Source organism: Trematomus bernacchii, unplaced genomic scaffold, assembly GCF_902827165.1.
Source record: "Trematomus bernacchii unplaced genomic scaffold, fTreBer1.1, whole genome shotgun sequence".
NCBI lineage: Eukaryota > Metazoa > Chordata > Actinopteri > Perciformes > Nototheniidae > Trematomus > Trematomus bernacchii.
In genome coordinates, this window is record NW_022987698.1 from 7,134,268 (window position 1) to 7,148,288 (window position 14,021).

At 40.8% G+C, this 14,021-nt stretch overlaps 1 protein-coding gene across 1 annotated transcript in view; it reads left to right on the forward strand.

The window, feature by feature from the left end:
• col2a1b (collagen, type II, alpha 1b) overlaps positions 1-13,865 on the forward strand; it is a 45,672-nt gene extending 31,807 nt beyond the window's left edge. The window contains 22 exon segments of the mRNA XM_034139086.1: positions 1,312-1,419; positions 1,538-1,591; positions 1,795-1,848; positions 2,004-2,059; positions 2,313-2,364; positions 3,831-3,938; positions 4,131-4,184; positions 4,284-4,337; positions 4,427-4,588; positions 6,322-6,429; positions 7,835-7,942; positions 8,227-8,280; positions 9,109-9,216; positions 9,769-9,822; positions 10,023-10,130; positions 10,325-10,378; positions 10,508-10,615; positions 11,124-11,162; positions 11,164-11,413; positions 11,664-11,851; positions 12,599-12,841; positions 13,062-13,865. Coding sequence (XP_033994977.1) covers positions 1,312-1,419; positions 1,538-1,591; positions 1,795-1,848; positions 2,004-2,059; positions 2,313-2,364; positions 3,831-3,938; positions 4,131-4,184; positions 4,284-4,337; positions 4,427-4,588; positions 6,322-6,429; positions 7,835-7,942; positions 8,227-8,280; positions 9,109-9,216; positions 9,769-9,822; positions 10,023-10,130; positions 10,325-10,378; positions 10,508-10,615; positions 11,124-11,162; positions 11,164-11,413; positions 11,664-11,851; positions 12,599-12,841; positions 13,062-13,208 — 2,271 coding nt within the window. The 3' untranslated portion in view covers positions 13,209-13,865.
• Positions 13,866-14,021: the final 156 nt, after the last annotated feature.

Below are 14,021 nucleotides of genomic sequence, written 5' to 3' on the forward strand. Positions count from 1 at the left end.
ACAGATATATTCTTATTCACTATTTTCTGCTTACTGGATAATAGTACTTTTTCAGGACTCAAGATTATTATTCAAATAAAGAAAGAACCAACCATGTGTTGAACTAGTCACAACCAATAGAAATAATGAATTGCTTACATTCCCGGGTTCCCTACTTATTGCACCTACAAAAAATAAGACATCTAGTAAGTAAAAAATATTAAGCATTCCTTTGAAGAAATATACCTAATCACCCAGTATAAGATCGCATTATTACTGGTATATGGGATCTGCAACAAAATTACATCTTCTCTACATTGTTAAACACCCAGGAGCTCAGAGTATTTCCAATCAAGCAAGCCGGCCACTTGCTTATCAGCCATCAAATAATTCTATTTACTGCAGTGAGGTCGTCACAATTGCACTGTGGAGCCGAAGAAAAGCTCCAAGCGGCTGCAACTCTCACTGGTGTTTTATCTGGTCAGATTTTATCCCAGTTCACAGGTTTACTTCCCTTCAGGTCAGACAGCAGCAGATAGAGAGGCTGAGGATTATAGAGCTGATGTGAGAGGGAGTGTGATGGTGAATATGGAGGGACATAAAGACATTTTGTGGAGCTCGATTCTAAAAAAAGATGCAAAACGGTTTGTTTCAATATACAAATTGTACTGTTTACCCCTGCAGTCAGTTTGAATGTATTCCCAGCCCAACATGGCGGGCTGTGGTGAGCCCTGTGGTTACAGCCTCTAACAATCTGGAGATATTCCAGTCTGAGGCTGCTGTACGAAAGCACGGCTGATAGCCTGACGACTTTATGACCAGGAATACCCTGCCTGGAGCCAGTTTCAATAAATAATCTGCTTTTCCCCTCCATTATCTTTGGTTTTTCATATGTTGAATAAAAGATTTTCCTTGTGATAAAAACTCCAATTCTACTTAAATATACAGAATCGAATGTCATATCAAAAGAAAATGTAGGATTTGAGATCATGTTTATGTCTCACAGTGTTCCCCTAATTAGTTCATTGTTTCTCTACACTTTAATTAGATTTGTTCCGCGAGGGTAACGTTGATATGAATCCAGCTGCTGAACAACCAGTGTCAGGTTAATCATAATAATCCAAGCTGTTTTTATTTTTACAATCCTCTGGTGCTCTACAAAGCATGGCCACGACTCTCATTTGTTTTGACAAAAGCAATCTGAAATCAGTATGGCACATTCTCACGTCCGCAGCAGGTGCTTACACTCAGTTATTCAGAATACAAACAGACTGAATAACGCGTTCTGTCTATTGTCTGTGAATAACATCCATTATGTCTGCTCCATCGTAGGGAGCCATTGGACCTGCTGGTGCTGGTGGAGCTCAGGGCCCCCCCGGCCTGCAGGGTATGCCCGGAGAGAGAGGATCTGCCGGCATTCCTGGACCCAAAGGAGACAGAGTAAGCTATGATGAAAACAAAGTGTTAATACATAGATATTTTAACATTTGATTTGTATTGTGACATGCCTTTACCCATCTCAGGTTCTAACTGTTTACATTTTCTTTAATTCCCATAGGGTGACCTTGGAGAGAAAGGACCTGAAGGTGCTTCCGGTAAAGATGGTGGAAGAGTAAGTGACGGTCATCCATGTTTTTTTTATAAACGATAAAAAGTTGTTAATGGCTGTAGCTTTACTCATGTAATGCATCACAAAAGTCCATTCATTCAATCTTAAAAAAGTTGATAATCATTAGATTTTCAATAATTTTTTCAAAACACAATTCTGGTGTCAATTTGCAAGTCCTTACACTCTTCTGCTGTTTCCTGTTGCAGGGTCTCACTGGTCCCATTGGTCCTCCTGGTCCTTCTGGCCCCAACGGAGAGAAGGTATATGATTATTTTACACAGTGTTTATTTGAATCGAAATGCCTTGCTGTCTGATTTCTGTATTTCTGTTATACATTGTGTTTAACATCTATCTGAACCCACTGTTCAGAGCTAAGTGTGTGTTGCTGAATGTTTCTGTGTTTTCCTCCAGGGAGGAATCTGGTCCCGCTGGTCCTTCTGGAGCTCCTGGTACCCGTGGTGCTCCTGTTAAGTGTCACAATTTAACAATATTTTATAACCTGAATTGTTAGTGGACTTTTTATTTCTAAAGGTATAACATAATAAAAACCTCATTAAATAGTAGCTTTTCCTTTAAACCCATATTCTGGTATATTAAAGACGATAGTATTAAATTGATAGCTCTCATGTTTAACGTTTTTGAACAGATCACCTGTTTCTTCACTTTTATTGAGCTCTGCAGCCTGAACTAACCTCCCTGCTGCCTCTCTTCCTTCCTCTCTCAGGGTGTACAGGGGTGAGGATGGACCTCCTGGGCCTGCTGGATTTGCCGGACCCGCCTGTAAGTAACAACAACAAACAACTCTGACCAGCACTTAGCTTCTGCTGTTGTCTGAAGGTCATGTCTCCATGGGACATCAACTAATGTCACACATGTTGTCTGTGGCCCTAGTCCTTGGGTGTGGACATGAGAGAAAAGTTATCAAAGTATATATTTTTTTATCTTTGTAGAATTTCTGTTCAGTGATAAATATGTATAATAAATCTCCATGAAGAGAATTTTTACAAATGATTTAAAGAACTTACATTTCCAACCTAACCCATTTTCTTTTAACCATGCGGACAGGAATAACAAAAATAGCAACAAGCTAACATCTTGAATGTTTAAATATAATTCAATAACACTTAGTGTAGGTTGTATTTCCTGTTAGAATAAATAATGCATTTACATAGATTGTACTAAAAATACAAGAGTAGAGACTTTTAAAAACTACTAATGTAAAGCTAGTTAGTAAAATATTTGGGTATATATATATATATACGCATATACGCTAATATGAAACAGAGGTTCAATGCAGTTATTTTATTCTCAAATTTAAAAAAACTGATCCAAACAATACCTCATATTTTGTTGTAAAATCAGACGTTTAAATTGATTATTTTCTTTGAACAAAAGAGTCATAAGCTAAGAACCAACAGACCTGACACAGTTTCTTATTTCAAGCCTCTTCACCTCATATCTTTGGTGTCTTGGCTTATTGTGTTGTCTACTCAGTGCATTCATCTGTGGAAAGAAATTACTGCCTAGACAGTCGGAAGTCTTTATCTCCCCTACCCATTTATTTCTTCCCAAAGCTCCAGGCAGACATAAATGTTTTAATTAAGCTGGCATCCTTCCTAATGGATCGTTATCAATATGTTTTGTCCACAAGCCACCGCAGATTGTCATGCTATTTTTTTTCTTTTTTCTAAGTTTTAGCTATGATTCATTATTTAATTAATGTTCAGGATGAATAACACTACAAGGTGTCAAAATCATTTTTGTTTTCGCAGCTCACAGACAGAAGCAATCACAGCCCCATCACCACGTAGACTGAGAACGACAGGGATTGCTACAGGGAACATTAACCAGCTCATATTGAATATTTTGACACACACTATAACTGTTAACTGCTCCTGTTGAAGCAATCGCAACTGAAATTACCTATAGTGAGTTGAAAGGCACACAGGTGAACATTAAAACAAGTTTAAAAAAAAGCAGCTTAAGATATCCTGACTTTAATATCGTAGTAAAGGTCAAGCTCCAAAATCAATGGATCCTCCATGTCAAATATTGCAACTCATAACATTTTCCCGAGCCATAGAACACATTATGTTATTGTTTTTGCAGGCTGAGTAGTACTAACTATGACAAGTTAAATGACCATGTGTATAACTGGTTGAGTACCCCTTTAATCAAATGTCTTGTTGTTTAACAGCTGACATATTTCATACATTCAACTGTTTCTGTCTGTTTATTTCAGGGCTCTGACGGTCAGCCTGGTATCAAGGGAGAGATGGGAGAATCTGGACAGAAGGGTGACGCTGGAGCCCCCGGACCCCAAGGACCCTCTGGTGCCCCAGGACCTTCAGTGGGTGTTCTTTTTGGACTTTGCCTAAATTATAGTCGGGTTACACCAAAACCGTTGATGTTCAAAGCCTAGTGCAGTTTCAATTTTGCAATCAAAAACATTAAACAATGGCAGGCCCAACACTGACACAAGAAATTCTATGCTATGCTCAAATGCTTAATAATTGATTGTACACTCTGTTATCCGTTCCAGGGTCCTACCGGTGTTTTTGGACCTAAAGGTGCTCGTGGTGCTCAGGGACCTTCTGTGAGTAACTTGTTCAGAAATAAAAAGCAGTGTTTTACTTTTATATCACTGCACATTGTGTTATTTCTGGCTTTGTCTAAATGAATCTTTGTCTTTCAGGGTGCCACTGGTTTCCCTGGAGCTGCTGGCCGAGTTGGACCCCCTGGTCCCAACGTAAGCTCACAAATACTCCCAAGTGGCTGCTTGTGCATGGAACTGAAAAGTGTTATTTGTGACTAAGTCATCCTCCTGACATGTTGTAGGGTAACCCTGGAGCTGCTGGACCCGCCGGCCCTGCTGGTAAAGACGGACCCAAGGGAGTGAGAGGAGACGGTGGACCTCCAGGCCGACAGGGAGACGCTGGGCTCCGCGGCCCTGCTGGGACTTCTGGAGAGAAGGGAGATGCTGGAGAGGACGGTCCCCCTGTGAGTTTGTCTTACTTTTCTCATATTTAGCCTTATAACACTCCAGTCCCTTCTGGGCTTTACATAAGCTCATGGACCTTGTGATGCCGATCGCATCCTAGCACCCACATGTTTAGCCACTCTTTCTCTTTCTCTTCAGACTGCACGTCTCCTTGAACATTTTCAAGGTGAACACAGGTGTCCATTATAGAGAAAGAAAGGGTTAAATCTGTTTGTCCTTTACATTTCAGTTGCCTTTTTCATAGCTCTTTTTTCACAGCCCAAAGAGCCAATTTGATCAGTAATGAACAGCAGCAAGGTACACTCTCCATTAATACACGGAGCTCTCAGTGTCCATCACTGACTGTAATAGACAACCGAGACATCTGACAGCACAGGGCAGGATAAACCCAGTGATAGAATAATGACAGGACCCCAGGCTTTTACGTTGCACACACACACACACACACACACACACACACACACACACACACACACACACACACACACACACACACACACACACACACACACACACACACACACACACACCACACACACACACACACACCACACACACACACAACCCCTCATAAACACATGCTGAGACCTGTCAAGATAATGACATATCACACATGATTGCATACTCAGAAAAGGCATGTTCTGTGTTGTCACTCCAGCCATGTATAGATAACATCTATGAAAGCTTGAACCCTCTATCAACACGTCAAAGTCTTTGACAGCTGAACCATAAGGGCGCAGATGTCACTTAGACTTTATTGTGAGCATGTTTCACAGCAGGACATGTGGCAGAGTGGACTGTGGTGGTGGTGCAGATGAAGTACACAGAGAGGTGATGGAGAGATCGATGCTTATCTGTCCTGCTGCCATTGGAGATGTGTTATCCCAGTGGGAGAAAATGACATGAGCTATAAATCAAAAAAAGAAACAGAATGAAACTTAAGTACACAAAAGAAAGAACAGAAAACTTGCCAGAACCCAATCATAAAGATGACTAGCTGTTATATTATATTAAGCACATGTCAACATTAATACATGATGACTTAAACAAGTCTCTGCTGGTAACTGTCAGTTTAACTTAAAGTCTGACATGTGGCCCTGACTTAAAATCAGTTTTTACACTTTTTTACAGATTAAATAAGGGGTATATAACGTGATTTTAAGGTTGTGGTAGTTGGATTTTGTTAACTCGTACAGAGGCTAGCTATTTCCCCCTGTTTTCAGTCATTGTGCTAAGCTAAGCTAACCAGCTGCTTACTATAACTCCCTCATTGCGTACAGACATGACATTGCTATGAAGTGAATCAGCGTATTTTTTCAAATGTCCAACAAACAATTTCTTTGAGGTGTTTATCCGTTTGTACATTAATACATTGGCCACATCGTATGTATTGTCTCAGATCAGCTTATTGCAGAAATAATGGATATGGCATTTATGTCAGTGACATGTGTCAGTACAGAAATGCCATAGAGATCATTTAATTATAATGAAAGGTCTGTTTTATGTAACTGTCACAATAAAGACGACCACAGAACATTAACATTATTTTTTCAACCGTAAAAACCACTCTGTCCGTGGTATGGTTTATGATGTGTCTGCAATTGAAGGATTATTTTAAATATGAAAAAACGCCAATGAAACACAACAGTAATTAAATAATATCAAACTATTTGACTGATGATATATTTACTAACCATTAAATCCCTTTTTTTCCTCTCATTTTTCTCTTCAGGGTCCTCATGGTCCTTCAGGTCCTCAGGGTCTGGGCGGATCACGCGGTATCGTGGGTCTGCCCGGACAGCGTGGAGAGAGAGGGTTCCCCGGCCTGCCTGGACCTTCTGTGAGTAACATACTGTTATTATTTATTATTATCAAATAATTTAATGTACAAATTAGGGCTGCAATTTAAACTTTTTTCATTATCGATTTTTGATTTGATTAATAGTGAGAGATGCCATTCAAATTCTCTAGAGCCCAATGACTATAAAACCTATTTAATTCACAATATAAGAGCTGAGATAATTAATTGATCCATGAAATCTCTCTGAAATGAAATGAACCAAGCAACTTAATAGAGAGAATAGTATAGCAATTGTTTTCATTGTCATTAATCATTTAAGTCATACTGTACACAGGATTGAACTATTTAATTGTATGTATTAGCTGCCTGTCTTTGTATTGTGTGATTGGAAATTGGACACAATTTGCTTGTCTTTTAATTGGTAGATTCATTAAGTTTTAAAATAATCATTTTTGCCCAACACAATTATATAACATATAGTAAAATGGAGCCAGTTGAGCGGCTGGAACTCAGAAACCTTAAACTATAAGCCATGATCAGAATGAATCAGTGATATGACTATTACTGCAACGTTTCTTAGATGATGGGAAGATTACTAAACATTGGCTGTTCACTGCAGAGATGAGGTGTTCTTCTTTCACTGCTGCAAGTGACAGTCTGGCAGAGAGGCTGTTATATATATTCATGAATCTGCCCTAAGAGCACGGTGCCTAATGTGTTGTCACTCGGTCGAGTAGAAACACAGACAGGCTCTGGACTGTCAAGCTGCTGCAGTCTAATTGGATCACATTCACATCACGTCTCACATGAGAACAGCCAGGACTCTTCTCCTGGTGATCTGATCCATTTGATGTACAGTATGAAGTGTGACGAGAAGGCTCCCCTGCTTACACCTGTCACTGTTTGATATGTGACATGAGCTGTGTCCTGGATTTACAGCATCTCAGTGGTCATGTGCTTAATTATTCATCAGTAGACATGAAATGAACGCCAAGAAATGGTGATGCCAAAACTCACCCAGAGATGTTTCCAGCAGAGGATAAGCTTCAGTATCAAAACTGGAGTTTGAACTGCAGACATAGTTAATGTCATGTTCTGTAGTTGCTTCAACTTTGGTCACTTTGAAGAAGCAGATACTTACACCGGTATTTCAAGGATGAGGCAATGTTGTGCTATGTTCTTTATCTTTAAATGTGATGATATCAGAAGTAATAATAATAATAACTATTATTTTTTACATCAAATGAAGCTCAAAGTGGTCTACATGATGGCATTTACAACAAAGTAGTAATAATAGTAGATATAAAATAAAAAACAATGTATTTCATTAAAATAGAATAAAATAATAGGCAGATAATTAAAATGGTAGTTCCTGGTGAGAATGTGTGGGTAAATGATATGAGAAATGGTATCTTATTATTTAACATCCTCTTCTCTCTCTCAGGGTGAGCCTGGAAAGCAGGGAGCTGCTGGTGGCAGCGGAGACCGCGGACCCCCTGGACCTGTGGGACCCCCTGGCCTCACTGGACCTTCAGGAGAGCCTGGCAGAGAGGTCAGAGAGTGGGCAACACACTGCATGTGTGTGTGGCTGGATTGACATCTGCCACATTGTATTTAGTCTCTTTATATTCAATGGTAGAAATTGCAGGATCTCTGTGTAAAGGCCAATACGATTACAATTCACTGCTATTTGTAGCACGTTTACATTAGCATTATGTTTACACCGTATTATCAGCGGGTATCTTGGAGCGGGGCTCATTATGCAGCCGATCAGTATTCAATAGGACATCTGGCTGGAGGTGGAAGCTATTAACACTCAATATTGTCATGTGACAGGGCAACTCTGGATCTGATGGACCTCCTGGTAGAGACGGTGCTACTGGAATGAAGGTGAGAAAAACACAATCACGCTACATAAGATACATTACGTCAGAAACCTCTAGTCTATGTTGTCGGATGCTGGAGGGATTATGCTTTGATTCTTCATGTGTGAAATGTGAATTGCATTAATGATGGGAATAGATTTGTTCCCTAATTGTCTGACAGCACCACCTAATTCAAATCACGTATACCTGCTGGAGGAATTTCCCCACTATGCTTAAATATAAGTTACTTATTTAATGAGATGAACTGATGAGCGCTGATGTAATTGCATATCTGAAACTGCATGTCAAATATGTGAATAGGTATTGCAATTCACCAGTATTGACGAAAACTGCATCATTTAATAAATAAAATATTGAAAAAGAAGTCAATAATACAATTTGATAATGTTGTGTTAATCATCCAGCACCCCCCAATCATTTTTGATTATTTCGATTCTCACTCACATCTCATACACAAACAAGTGTGATTCATTGGCCAGAAAAACACAAAATGCACAAAATAAACATTTAGGATGAATTTGACTGACAGCATTATTCCATTATTTTATTTGTCCTATTAATACACGTGATAATATTGTTATAGTGAATTATTTTGACCACAATATGTAGGGAAAATCTGATATCATGACAGCCCTATATTGCACATTTTATTCAAAATTGAAGGAGTTTGTCAATTATTTGACATCCACATAGCAAATTGGAACTTTTCACCAAATGTTTATCTTAACCTTTCTACATCCAGCTCAGCCTTTAGCTAGGCAGCAGTGATGTTACTGTGCAGTGTGTGTGTAGCTCTCCTCTCATGACTGACCCTCTGCTCTCTGTGCTGCAGGGTGAACGTGGTACCACTGGTCCTGCTGGAGCTTCAGGTGCTCCGGGCGCTACTGGTGCCACTGGCCCAGTCGGCCCCACCGGCAAACAGGGAGACCGCGGAGAGTCTGTGAGTAACTCCAACACCAGGGACATTGTCATTAAATACCAAATAAACATTGATGTGAAGTTTGTTTCTTATTATTAGGTAGACAGCCGGTATTATTTGTAAAAGGTTGAAATTAGCATAATGGTCATAAAGGAGAGTAAGACCTATGGCTAATGTAATATCCTTTTCTCAGTTACATGGCATTTATTCAGTGTATTTACACTTTTCTACGTATAATACATTATTATGTCCTTTAACACGACTTGTTGCAAATGTATCTTAATCCTATTTCACCTTAGGGGTATGTCTGTTACAGTATAGTACTGATCAAGCAATAAAGATAGATAATGGCACCATTTAATTTCAGTATATGTTCATTAAGATACATGATTTGTTAACTGCCAGATAAAAAAATAATAATAATTGTAACAATCCACAAACATTTAGAAAACATTATAACACCTATTCATATTAACAGATAATAACACAGTACTGGGAGGTGTTTGTTCAAAGCAGTGCTCTTGTGATTTAAGATGGTTCTGTGACATTCCCCCCTTTGGTTTCCCTTCACAGGGTGCACAAGGACCTGCTGGCTCTTCAGGACCTGCTGGAGCCCGAGGAATGCCAGTATGTGTTTTTCAGTTTTGAGTTATTGATATAATAAAAGTCAATACTTAAATGAATGTGTCCAGGGCAAAAGTGAAAATAAGCCTTGAATGTCAGTCTGTTTTTTCTTGAGACAGTGTTTCTGTTTCTGCACAATAAATTCTAATGCAACAGAAAAACAAACATTTTTCCTAATTAATATGTTGTCCACTTGTTCTCAGGGACCTCAAGGACCCCGTGGTGACAAGGGTGAGTCTGGAGAGAACGGTGAGCGAGGACAGAAGGGACACCGAGGTTTCACTGGTCTGCAGGGTCTGCCCGGACCTCCGGTAAGCATTCACACTGAATTTAAATCCATTTGCTTTCCGACCTTTGTGTTCAGGATATCTGCATTGTATAGCCACTTCAGCTAGATCATTCATTCTATTAATGCTGTGTGCAAATACAAAAAGGATTTTAAAAGGCTTAGATTGAACATGATGAATGTTGCAGAAACCCTGATGTTTGAATTGTATCTGTTTAGGGTCAAAATGGAGACCAGGGAGCGACTGGAGTTAATGGACCTTCTGGACAAAGAGTGAGTACTGAAGCTGTGAAAATACTTGGTGTTTTTTGAAGTCCCCTTTGAATGGAAAGACTCATGAGATTTGTTTCTTGACACGCAGTGTCTTTAATGCATACAATCAACATCTCTGTGTGTTTATAGGGACCACCTGGACCTGTTGGACCAAGTGGAAAGGATGGTGGAAACGGTATGCCAGGACCCATCGGACCCCCTGGACCTCGTGGTCGCGGTGGAGAGACCGGCCCCTCTGTGAGTAATCACAAGAACAGATCTTCTTCTTACAATGTATCAGGCTTAAAATACTTAGCAAGAAATGCCCTACCCTACAATATTGTGAATCATGTAATCTTGCAGCGCTGACCCCATCTCATACAGTATGCATGCCATGTGATGTGACCTGCTAATATACATCACTTAGTCATCTTCAGTCAGATCAAGATGTTAATACAGTTAACCTTATTGATATTAAGGTGGACACGAAAAAGACAGGTGGGAAGAAAAAACGTAATTAAAAGACAAATTAAAAAGGGGTTTTAAAAAGACGACTGAGATGTAGAAGGCGATCCAGTTGGCATCACTTGAGCTTGTTTGTGACAAAAGCAAACAGAACAGATTGCAGCCTTTTCTCCAAACATTGTGGTGATAGAAGAGTAATCCACCATCTGTGAGCAAGACATGACGATACCAATGACTTGGAAACAAATAATTGTTCATTGTCAAATAATAACCCTTTCCATCTTTGTCATTTTCCTCTCAGGGTCCCGCTGGTAACACCGGACCCCCCGGTCTTCCTGGCCCCCCCCGGCCCTGGCATCGACATGTCTGCTTTCGCTGGTCTGGGCCAGACTGAAAAGTCCCCCGATCCTCTCAGGTACATGAGGGCCGACCAGGCTTCCGGAAGCCTCCGTACGCACGATGCCGAGGTCGACGCCACTCTTAAATCTCTCAACAACCAGATCGAGAACATTCGCAGCCCCGAGGGATCCAGGAAGAACCCGGCCCGCACCTGCAGAGACCTGAAGCTCTGCCACCCCGACTGGAAGAGCGGTGAGTGACAGAACCAGGGATCGGTCCAATTGGGATGAGATGGTGAAAATGTCAGAAGTTAGGAGACATTTTAAATTGGCAACAGTTTGGAGAAGTCAAAATGTAGGTTAATTATAGTTTGTGTAGTCTGGGTGTGTTTACATTTGACTGAATCAGAGTCAATACATTTGTACGATAACATTTCTACTATTATCAGCTTTTTAGAAAAGAGTGGGTTGAATATGGAGCTGATGTTTTTTCTTTCCTGTAGGCGAGTACTGGATCGATCCCAATCAGGGATGCACCATCGACGCCATCAAGGTGTTCTGCAACATGGAGACCGGAGAGTCCTGCGTCAAGTCCAAGCCCGACAGCATCCCACGCAAGAACTGGTGGTCCAGCAAGAGCAAGGACCGCAAACACGTCTGGTTCGGAGAGACCATGAATGGAGGATTCCACGTAAGTGCCACAAAGTTTTACATCTTCCTGCACATCAGCTGATCTCCAACTGTTCTCCCATTAGTACACAGTGTTCACAGACTGACTATTGAGGTCAGCTTTTGATTAGAATTAAGACTCAAGTCTTTTGAATGAAAAGAAGTCTGAGAAAGATGGATGTTCATTTTCGCCTAATGAGAGCTGGGATGAGTTTATACCCCGTAGATGTATAGATAATGGGCACAGATGACAGTTTCCTTAAACAATAAAACATGGTTATTCTTACGTGTTAAAGTAATACAAAAATCACGCAACTGTGATGGAAACTTCTGAAGCAATGGAGACAGGACTCAGAGAGACACGAGGAGAGCAGCACTGATGGTTTATTTGGAGCTTTGGCTGGAGAATTCACAAGACATGTCGTGTGCCACGAGTTGACACAACGGATGCCAAACCAATTCTGAAGATCTCTACCCCAGACCCATGTATTTAGCTGGTTCTGAGAGAATAATCAACATTGTGCATACCAAGATAAAGCGCTATAACACCTCTATCAGCTGACGCCAACAGGCAGGAACAGGGAGACAAAGCACTGAGAGCAGAGCACCCAAGGCTACAGGTGCCTGAGCTCAGTGAGGTCATTACAAACTGATAAACTGGGTCAAAGTTATGGTCCTAGGAAAATATTTCCCCAACAGCAACAGCCATAGTAACAGAGATATTAGCTGTGATTGTGACCTTCTCTTCCTTACCTGTGTCCCAATGCAGTTCAGCTACGGTGATGACAGCCTTGCAGTCAACACTGCTGCCATTCAGATGACCTTCCTGAGACTGCTGTCCACCGAGGCGTCTCAGAGCCTCACCTACCACTGTAAGAACAGCGTGGCCTACATGGACGCCTCCACAGGCAACCTGAAGAAGGCTTTGCTGCTGCAGGGCTCCAACGACGTGGAGATCAGAGCCGAGGGCAACAGCCGCTTCACTTACAGCGTGATGGAGGACGGCTGCACGGTAAGATGGGACACATTCAACATGCACGCACAGGACACACAGTATTTCATGTAAAAATGATGTGCATGTACTGAATCCAAAAAAATGTATACGATTCGCTTTCCCTTCATGACAGATGGTAGGAATTGTCTCTCTTTCTCTCTGGTGTTCACTTGTGAGAATCTAATTTTGAAGAAGTCAAAGGTCTCTAACAGCCGCTGTGATTATTCTCTCCATACAGAAACACACAGGACAGTGGGGCAAGACAGTGATCGAGTACAGATCGCAGAAGACCTCTCGTCTGCCCATTGTAGACATTGCCCCCATGGATATTGGAGGATCAGACCAGGAGTTTGGAGTGGAAGTCGGTGCAGTCTGCTTCTTGTAAAGAACGAGGGAGCGATATGAAAAGAAAGAAGAAGTGGAAATTTGAACGGAATTAAAAAAAGAAAGAGGAGCACACTTCAGAAAGGAGAGAAAAAGAAAAATCAAGACACTTTTTTTTAAATGGGACTTTTTTTCGAAGTAAAAAGTGCTTTTTTCCAAGTCGAACTCTCCGTAGGATATCTGCACTGAATGGCACTAGCAACTGTCATCTGTGATTCATCGCCCCCCCTCCTGTGGACACTTCCAAAAAGCCCCCATGTCATCCTGGGTGAACAGCTGCCCCCCCGCCACAACACCACCTACCCCACCCCATGAACAAGAAAGAGGAAGTATGAGGAGAGAACCAGGGAACTAGAGAGAGAAAAAATGTGTTGGTGTTATTTATTTATTGTTTAGGTTTGGGTCCCAGGTGTGGTAGGACTGAGGTTGTTGCTAAGTAATAAAAGCCCACCATTTAAAAAGAAAAACATATCCACCAACCTCTCCTACTTCCTCTCCTCTTTTCGAACCACCCCATCGCTCCTGTACCATATCCACTAAAGCATACATATCTCTTTGAAACCAAAAATGTAGCTACATAGAAAGTGCAGGTGTTCCTATTTCTACCACCAGTGTGTATCAGAAAGTTACTGTGTATTATAATAAAAGTCAATGGTGCTATTGTTGTAAAACAGTCTGTATTTTTTAAACAACCATATGTAGCGACTTGTATATATGTATATATATGTATATGTGAGTATACATATATATACAGTTCCTCAGAGAGATCATTGGTGATGAATGTCCCTGCATCACCCCTAAACAAACGTGATGA